This window comes from Parus major, chromosome 1, assembly GCF_001522545.3.
Source record: "Parus major isolate Abel chromosome 1, Parus_major1.1, whole genome shotgun sequence".
Classification (NCBI taxonomy): Eukaryota; Metazoa; Chordata; class Aves; order Passeriformes; family Paridae; genus Parus; species Parus major.
Genome location: NC_031768.1, coordinates 68093383 through 68102677, shown reverse-complemented (window position 1 = coordinate 68102677; position 9295 = coordinate 68093383). Strand labels below are relative to the sequence as shown.

Genomic DNA, 9295 nt, shown 5'->3' with positions numbered 1-9295 from the left:
ATGCCCAGGGAGGTGGTGGAATCACCGTCTCTGGAAGTGTTTAGGGAAGGACTATGTATGGCACTCAGCACCACAGTGTCGCTGACATGGCAATGTTCGGCCACAGGTTGGACTCGCTGTTCTCACAGGGCTTTTCCAACCCAACTGATTTTGTGCTTCTGTGAACAGCGCGCTCAGCCTACAAGACACAGCCCCGCGGGTAAGCGAGCTGTGCCCAAGGCGGGCGGAGGCCGGGACACGAACCGCGACCCCTCTCCCCTCACACGGGCCCCGCCCCTCAGCGCGCCCGTTGCCCCGCGCGGCCCCGCCCCGCGCGCAGTGACGCACACGGGGGCGGGGCGGAAGTGAGCGGGCGGTGGCGGCGGAAGTGGCTGCGCGTGTCGGGGGCTCAAGATGGTGAGTGCGGGCAGCGGCGGCGCTGGGCGGGCGGGGGTGTTCTTGTGCCGGACCGCACGGAGCCGCACCCGGGTGGTCCTTCCGCCCCGCCGCCGCCAGGTCCCCCTCCCCTCACTCTCTCGGCGTTCCCAGGGCCAGCGGGGCCGTGCTGAGTCACGGCGGTCCGGCGCGACCATGGCGGACTCCCTCATGGGCGCGGGGGCCCGGGAGGCGCGAAGGGCCCGTGGCGGCTGTGGTTAAAGCCCTTCCCGGGGACGGGAGCGGGACTTCCAGCCGGGACGGTGGTCCCAGCCTCCGCAGCCTGCGGCTTCGGCGGCGCAGCTCCCGGGGAGGGAAGTCACGCCTCGGCCCTCCGTGGTGGGCAGCGGCGCTGGGAGCGCCTCAGACGGGCCGGGCACTGATGTGGCTCGAGAATTGCGTTTGGGGAGTGTTTCGTGGTTTTCTCCGTGATTTTAACTTTGATCTTCCCTCTTGTCACGTCCCCCAGGTACCGTATCTGTTTAATGCTTTCATTCACAGCAGTCCCACAAAGGTGTAGTCAGCGCTGAGTTGGTAAATCGGTAGATGCTTTATATGCGTGTAACAACAGGCATGTTAGCGCTGGCTTACAGCTCTTATGTTACTGAGAGCTCACATGTTGGTACAAAAGATCTTAAGTGTAAGCATGAGTTTTCTGTTGGATCTGCTGGGGCAAACCCTTGCACTGAACTGCTCATCACTGTCACCTTCCAGAGATTATTGCTGTCCCCTCGGCTGTTTATTAGACATTGTCCTATTGGTGGAGCAATTTTTATGAACAATTCTAAAATCATCTTGATAAATTCGGATAGGTTAGAGTGAAATTAGTGGCCTGGTTACTATTAAGCAGTACTTAGTAAGTCTGTGGACTTCTGGTAATCCACTACAAGTTTCTGTTTTCCTTTGTTCTTTCAGTTAACTGGCACGCTAGACTGCTCAAATACACCTTGTCCTCCTTATGGCAGCCTCAAACCATGGCTAAATTTGATCTTGTGTCAGTATTACAATAAATGAAGGAATGCTCCTTTCTGTCTTGTCAGCTGTCAGGACTTGACTCTTTCCTTTCCTTCCCTGCAGCCCAGGGTGGGAACAAACAGGGTATATTGTGAGTTCAACTTCATGTGGGTCAACCAGGTCCAAAAATGTTGTCAGTACCTTTAGTTTTTATCAGACTCTGAAAGAATTTTGTATTAGTGTAGGCTTTATGTATTTGGGTGTTTGTGTGTGTTTTTGTTTTGCCTCTATTCTAAAGAAAGGCTTATCCTTTACTACTTTAAGGAGTCTTTGAGCACTTCCTTTCATTTGGCTGGTCTAATGGCCCATACAAAAGTGGTCTGGTTCTGTTGAAATAATCTTCTTTCTTTTTGTTCCAGAATTCCAGAGGCACTGCTTCTCTGTTGAAGGATAGTATCTCATTTACAGAAGTTTCGTCTTCAGGGCTATTTGAAGGTCATGATCTTCTGCGCAGAGGGTACGCTTTACTTTTGCTTGCTGAATTGCTTCATAGGCAGTGTTAAACTTCAGTCTGTATTAAATGTTGGCTTTTTACAGAACTTTTGTGCAAGGTGTGTTGCAACTAGGCATTTGGCTCTGTGATACTTTTCTTTAGAAAAGAAACAGCAAAGTACTGATAATTGTGAAACAGCTGATAGTTTTAATATACATGGATATGAGTGTGCAGTAACACTGTGGGAGATAGTTAATTTCAGCATTGGGACAAAACCCAAAAATAATATAATAAATATAGTTGGAGGAGTTTGCCATTTTCACACAAGCGTGAACTTTCCCTCTCTGTCTTGGATAATGAATCTAAAATAAGTTAATGGAGTTTAAAATGCCATACAACTGGCATTGGGAGAAAGTGTGTACAATATTCCATTGCAAAAGTGTCAAGACTTCAAAATTAAATGCAGTGTAGCTTGGACATAATTAAATCTGTAATGATTTCATTTATTAATATTTTCATCTCTTTCTGAAAGGAATCAAGGAAGAAAAACACATTCTATTTTGTCAAGCATAAAGGATGTTTGAAACTCTTTTTCTTCTGGTAGTGCTGTAGTTAGAGATTTTACTTTCTGCTTCACTATTAATCTTTTTTTTTCTTTCTAGCTCATATTTTGCTAGTTGTGTGTCTCTGTGGGCTGGTGTTTGTATCAGATTGGTTTTGGACTGCATCTTAAACCATATCCAAATTAATTTGAAGTTAATGTTTTTTCTTCTTGTTCTTCTAGCTTTACAAGTGTGAAAAGTGAATTGCTGCCCAGCCACCCACTGCAGTTGACAGAAAAGAACGTAAGCATAACATCAAATGTAGCCATCTTCACTCTTAATTAATTGCGAAGTTTGAATTAACAGTGTGGTTATCTGGACTGCTTTGTGCACTAGGAAGTAACGAGCAGGGTCTTTAACAGAATGAAGGTGTTCAACAACAGTAACATTTTAGTTATACAAATAACGTTGTCAGCAAGTCTGTTTAATATTAATCTCTTACTTATATTTCTCTTTGCTTCAAGTGTGTAAGCAGGCTTCCGAGTAGGGACTTGTCTGGTCAGCTTTAGTCATCTAAGAGTGTGTGTGCAGCCACACAGGTAGGCCAGGGGCACACCTGTCACCTCGTGAAGGCTGATCCTCCCATTTAGTCTGTAGATTTACCATCTATCTTCACTTTCAGATTTTCCATAAATGTCTCAGTCCCATTTAGACATTTTACACCTACAGTTTCTCATAGGTGTTTGCAATCTCATCTGCCTCGGTCATCGCTCATGGACCATTACAAGTAGTCTGTGGAAGGTAGAGGGAGGCCAAGCTTGCTGGTTGAACTGAATATCTCTGGTGCCTGTTTCCTCAGCACCGAAAATACGATGTATCAAACTGTCCTGAGGCAAAGTTGTTACTTTGATAGAATGTTCCAAATTGCTATGTTAGACTGTAATGTCTAATACATGCGAATTTTAGCCAGTGTTAGTGTTGCCTTGTATTTAAACAGTGATGTGAGCTTATTTATAAATACTATAAATGTTTCAGAGCTATTTGTTGATTGATTTTTTTTAAAACTCATTGCTATAACTTAGTTTGCAACTCTGTTCTTGCCATTCAAAACCTGTATAATTAAAAGATCACATGCTAAAGAGACAAAAAAGCACAGAAATAAAACAGGCCCTGTGATCCCCTAGTAGAATTTAGAAGACTCACATATTTTTCTTCCACATTTGGTTAATTTTTCTGTAACTTTAAGGCCAGTTTAAGAATTATTTTCATGTGCATTTGAATGAGAAAATACTTAACTTAGCCTGAGATTGTTATGGTTTTTTTTCTGCTGTAATGTTAAAAAGGTTTCTCAGGTAGCACTGGTAGAAACCAAATGTTTCTCCTATCCAAAAATTCTTGCCTCAATAAAATAAAAGAAATGGAAAAATAATTATAAGAATTATAGGATTAGGATGAGGCATATAAATAGTATTTTCTGCTAACTTTTGAAAAGCATTCAATATAAATTGTTACAAAGAAAATGTTTGTTATGTCTTTGACTTGTATTTTTCTGTTGGCTTTTGAGATCCCTTTTCATAAATATGTTCTCATAATAATAGGCTTTTGTCATGGTGATGGAATACAGGTTTTAAAATTAGAGATTTGAATTTTTTTGATTATTTAAGCTTAAGTTTAACATTAAGTATAGCTTACTTCTTTGTACTCCAGTATACATGAGTGAGAACTTTATTTTAAAAAAGCCTCTACTAAATAGATTGTCTTACTGATAAGTTTGAAAGCAGTTGGGGAAAAAGATGAGTTTTCATTTGTTTTTCACAATCAGAAGGAGTGCATGAAGTGCTCTGTTTTCCTGATTGATTAGAAAATAAGTATATCAAGTGTTTTCAAGTAGTCTTTGATGACTGATTAATGACATCAAATTTGCTTTAGTGATCTTCAGACTGGACTGAGTTTCCTAGTCATTCAGACAATAATGTAGTGAAGTAGTGCAAAACTATACCACTTGGTGGTGTTGCACCTCCTGATTATCAAAAGTAACAAAATAAAATTCTTGCTATTAACTTGAAGTAAAATCCAGCAAAAAAACAATTTCATCTTCATAGAACAAATCTTACTGCATCACTCTCTTTCTCGAACACTTGAGACATGTTTGATGGTATCACAGAATTTTTACACACAAATTTAATAAGCAGGATCTTTTAAGTAGCATGTCACAAATTTCTTCTATGGCTGTACTTTAAAGTAACTTTTTCTAAAATAAAAATCAATATTGTTTGTGACAGTTCCAGTTAAATCAAGATAAAACAAACTTTGCCACACTGAGAAACATCCAAGGAATCCATGCACCTTTAAAGCTGCAGATGGAATTCAGAGCAGTGAAACAGGTAGGCATTTATATCCAACTGGTATAACTTAAGCCATTTGAAAAAATGTTTACCTTGAAACATGCTTTCAGAGACACATATTTCTTTGTTGAGATACCTTATGTTTCTAAAAGAAATTAATTCACTGTTAAAAAACTGCTGTTAAAAATGATGAACTAAACAGTACAATTACTAGTTTTTAGAACAGTCAATATGCTAAAGCTTTTTAGCTGCTGTTCTTTTTTATTGGTTATTTGGTGAAGTGCTAAGTGTTCTTGCCTTGCTGTGGAATAGCTTCCTGTAAGCCTTCAGAGAAAAGCAGGAGGAATTGAGTATCAATTCCTAAAATTAATATTCTCCCCTGCAGAACATATGACCTTCGCAGGAAGGAGTCTCTGCAGCTGTAAGGAAAAGAGATTCAGGGGTCTGAAGCAGGTAGTGATTTGGGAGTAGATGTAGAGGTAATGTGAAACCTGATACAGAGAGTTTGCTATGCACTTATTGTTCCTCAGCCTTTGTTGTAAGATCAAGGGAGGTCTACAGGGAGTTAAGTTCAAAGGCTTTAACTCTTAATTGAGAAGCTGAGTCTGTTGCCTTTTCCTTCTTTTTCCTAGGATTGAGGGTAGCTGGAGAAGGGGAAATATAGAAAGCTCATTGATAATATTCAACTTTTTTGTCTTGAGGGTTGTCAGGCTACTAAGAGTAGGTTTTCCAAGTGAGTTAGAGCAATTTTGTACTCACAGTGATAAGGTGCTACTAAATCATACTGAGCTGCATTAAGCTTGGCAGAAGTTACTGCTCCTGAAGATGTGGAAGTCAGGATGTAAGATATGAAAACATCCCTTGGTCTCAGATGTGCTGTCTTGAGGAATCTTTTTCCTGACTAACCTGAAACAGGTTGCACATTGCAGAGAATGAGGGAGGTGAGGATATCCTGTTAGTCTGTCTCCAGAGGTGGTTTTGGGAAATGGGTGGGGGAAATAGGGTGATCAGAAGGTTTTTCGCTTCCAGATTCATTTTGGGGATTCAAGTTTTCTTGCTGTTTAACTGAAGTATCTCTAGTAGTAGTGAATGCATTCTCAGAAAGATTTCAGAGCACAAACAATGTGTACCACTTGGAATTTTTTTGGAAATACTGAGTGAAGGGTACAGAAGACTGTTGAAAGTAACTGGGAGTAGACTTGAAGCTTAAGAATAGGTTGAGATTGGAGACGTAATTATGATTTAGATTAATTAAAAGTAGGATTGTGTTTAAATGTGAAAGTTGATATAGCTCCTTCACTTGCATTCCTGACATTAGGAGGCTTAGAATGTAGTTTCCAAACTATAATACTTCAATTGCCCAGTACTGACCTCAGGGTGTGGAGGTTTGCAGTGAACCTCCCCAAATTTATGAGAGGAGCTTTACAGAGGAGACTTCATTATTTTATTAGTTATTATTTTATTTATGAAAGTATTTAATTATAAGTATTTAAAGTGCAGTATTTGCTGTACTACCAACACCGCAGTGAAAACTGAAAATCTGTCAGGGGGATGTTCTTTTCAAACAGATAACCAAAAGAAGATGGTCATGTTTGCATGTCTTTGTGTGCCAGTAGTTCTCTTATTCCAGTATTGTTTTTTCTGCCTGTTGACTTTTCTCAGTCACTCCAGACTGAGAAATCCAAGTATGAACCCTTTCTATTTCAGACTTGCAGAAACTTGAACTCTTGCTTGAACTCTTTTTACAGGTCCAGCGTCTACCATTTCTTCACAGCTCAAACATGGCAATGGATATTTTGAGGGGAAATGATGAATGCATTGGTTTTGAGGATATCCTTAATGGTAAATATATTCTGGCTGTAATGCTATGGAAACATTTAAAGTTAAAATTTGGGAACTGTGAAGTTCTTTGCCTCTACTGAACAAAAGAATTAAACTCCCAAAATACAAAGTACAAAATTAAATCCTAAAAGCAAAGAAGCATTGGGGAAGGAGAAATAAATATAATTCAGCTGTAAGTTATGTGAAATATTGATCAAGACAGTATTTGCTTGTAGGCTGGGTTTCTAAAGGTGTAGATTATGCATGTAGGTTGCATGCCTCTTTCCTCAGAAATTTCTAAAATACTCGTGCAGATTTTGTCAAGCAGAGGTACAAAGTTTTGTAAGTTCTGTGATTAAGAGGAAATGTTAGAGAAGAGGTACAGAACTAATGAAACAGATACTTAGCAGGGGAAAGGGTTCCTCAAATGAACTCAACAGGCTGCTCTTGTGTGGTAGCCTTTGACTATTAGTATGTGTGGAATAGAATAAACCTGGAAAAATTACTTTTGAACAAATTATTTCCAGCTGGTACTTGAGGACATGGAAGGAGGCAGAGAGAGTATTTTGAAGTGGGATTGGAGAATGGAAATAGCTGGGGAGATAGGAAGCTGGAAATAAGACAAATCTGAATCTAAAGGCATGGTGTAAATCTGGGGTTATTTTCTGAGACAGATATATAGGGACCCAGGGAAGGAATCTTGGGCTATTGTGGTTCCACAAGGGTAGAGCAATGTCGAACGTAATTTGTAGAAATTTGGTTATTTACCATTGCTCACAACAAGCTGTTAGATTTTTTATAGAGTGCTGAGGAGTGAGTGGGTTACAAGTGTTTTTGGTAAGGCTTTATTTATCAGGGAGTGGACTAAATATTTTTGTTATCTCTGGAGGAATCAGAGGCATTAATATGTCTTATTTATTGAAGGAAAACATAATTGATGCACCCATAAAGAAAAATATTTCTTCCAAACAGTCACAACTTGTGTTCTGGCCCTGGGATTGTTTTTTCATTTGTTGTAATTTTTTTTAAATTTTATTTTTTTTTTGTATAGAAAAGAAGTTCATACTGACTGTATTGGTGTCTCTTGTGTCCTCTCCACATTCCTTGGTGTAGCCTTTGAGTACAGTAGCTAATGTCAACCATACTTTACAGAATGAAGGAAATCTCAGAGGTATTTAGGCATGTAGAATTTCTGTGAAACTAGGCAGTTGGGTGGAGAAGAGAAATCAGGAGTATGTCCCAGCTTACAGAAGGGAGGACTGTGAGCACCTGTTGTGCAGAGAAGTTGTGTTGGAAAGAGGTGTAGGGCAACTATGGAGAAAAACTTCAGTCAGACTCGAGTTTTTTCAAATGCTAAACTTGAAATGTAATCCCTTTGAGACTTGGGCAGTTGGAGTCTGTGCGTATGCAGAACTGGTTGATTTTACTTGAAATGTGTGTGTGTACTTATGATAAGCTGTTCCACAATGTATATGTTTGTTCTCTGATCAGTGCTTTGGATAGAGGCTTCTGAGTTACATATCTTCACTCTGCAACACTGTCAAAAATCGGTCAAGTAACTGTTGCACTAGCATTATAATTAAAATAGATATTGACTTTCATTGGCTGCTGTCGGTCTTTGTGGCTTGGTAAAGGCCTCATGCTGTCAACTTTTCTTTTTCCAGATCCTTCCCAGAGTGAGATTATGGGAGAACCACACATCATGATGGAGCACAAGCTCGGTTTATTGTAACAAAATATACTTCACAGAAATGTTTTGTGTGTCTTTCTAGCGCAGATCTAAGTACATGGTACTAAATTGACACTCACAGTGTTAAGCAGACCTAGTTATCACTTGCCTTCCTTAATGAAAAGGCACATTAAATGTTTCAAGTCCATAAACTGTTCTGTGCTTGTTATCAATCATACAAATGTCCTGTAACTAGATAGTTTAAATAATGCCTTTTCATAAACTGCTCAGGACAATAGCTTCTTAAATATGGAAATGCTATATATGTATACAAGAAATTAAAAAATACCCAGGCATTTTAAAACTGACTACTGTGGTAAATGCATTTAATGGGGGAAGAGGAAGGTATTTTCCGTTGCATAACTCTTTGTTCATGAAAATTTCCATACACTTTTTAAACTATTGAATAAAAGTTTGCTATAAATGCTATTGTGTTCCAAAATATATTTATTCCTAAATTAAGAATCTCTTATCCATGACCCAGTGTTGTCCCTTTTATTGCAATATCTTTAAGGGTCTTGAACACCAGTATTGCCAGTTACATACATCATATCCCTCTCTTGACAGCTATTTATGAGTGAGCTATTAAGCTTTTGTGTAGAATTGGAAGTATTGCTGTAATAATGGGCTTAAAGGTCTAGATTTTTTCATGTGTGTCCCTGAGACAATATTTTGGTTTCTGAAAGTAGAAGCAAGTTCCACTTGGGGTTTAAAGAGATGCTTTAAAATCTGTTTGAACATAATTGAAAAGAGTGCTCCCAGGTCTAGGTATTTTATTATTAAGAAGGAATGCAGAATTATGAAAGTACCTAATTAAATTGGTGCAGTAAGAACATGAAGGTATGGTGGTACAAATACAGAAATAATTATTTGTGGGTTTACAAAACCCAGATCTTAATTAAGGAAGACTGAGAGATTTATATTTAAATGCACCTTTTAAAAGAGGAGGCCACTGAAAAGGTTTTTGTGTGCCTAAGTGATTTGATTTATTAAATTT

At 39.3% G+C, this 9295-nt stretch overlaps 1 protein-coding gene across 3 annotated transcripts; it reads left to right on the top strand.

Moving 5' to 3' along the window:
* Positions 1-315: 315 nt before the first annotated feature.
* POMP (proteasome maturation protein) lies at positions 316-8727 on the top strand. Of its 3 annotated transcripts, none has more exons than XM_015632166.1 (6): positions 316-396; positions 1788-1885; positions 2646-2706; positions 4686-4787; positions 6497-6590; positions 8234-8727. In XM_015632166.1, exons 1-6 carry the CDS (start codon positions 394-396, stop codon positions 8299-8301), a joined length of 426 nt encoding a protein of 141 aa, XP_015487652.1. In that variant the 5' UTR covers positions 316-393; the 3' UTR covers positions 8302-8727. The 3 variants fall into 3 exon arrangements, with proteins under 3 accessions (XP_015487652.1, XP_015487636.1, XP_015487627.1); XM_015632150.1 differs by lacking the exon at positions 316-396 and adding an exon at positions 403-883; XM_015632141.3 differs by lacking the exons at positions 316-396; positions 8234-8727 and adding an exon at positions 470-883 and having other exon boundaries at positions 6497-8170.
* Positions 8728-9295: the final 568 nt, after the last annotated feature.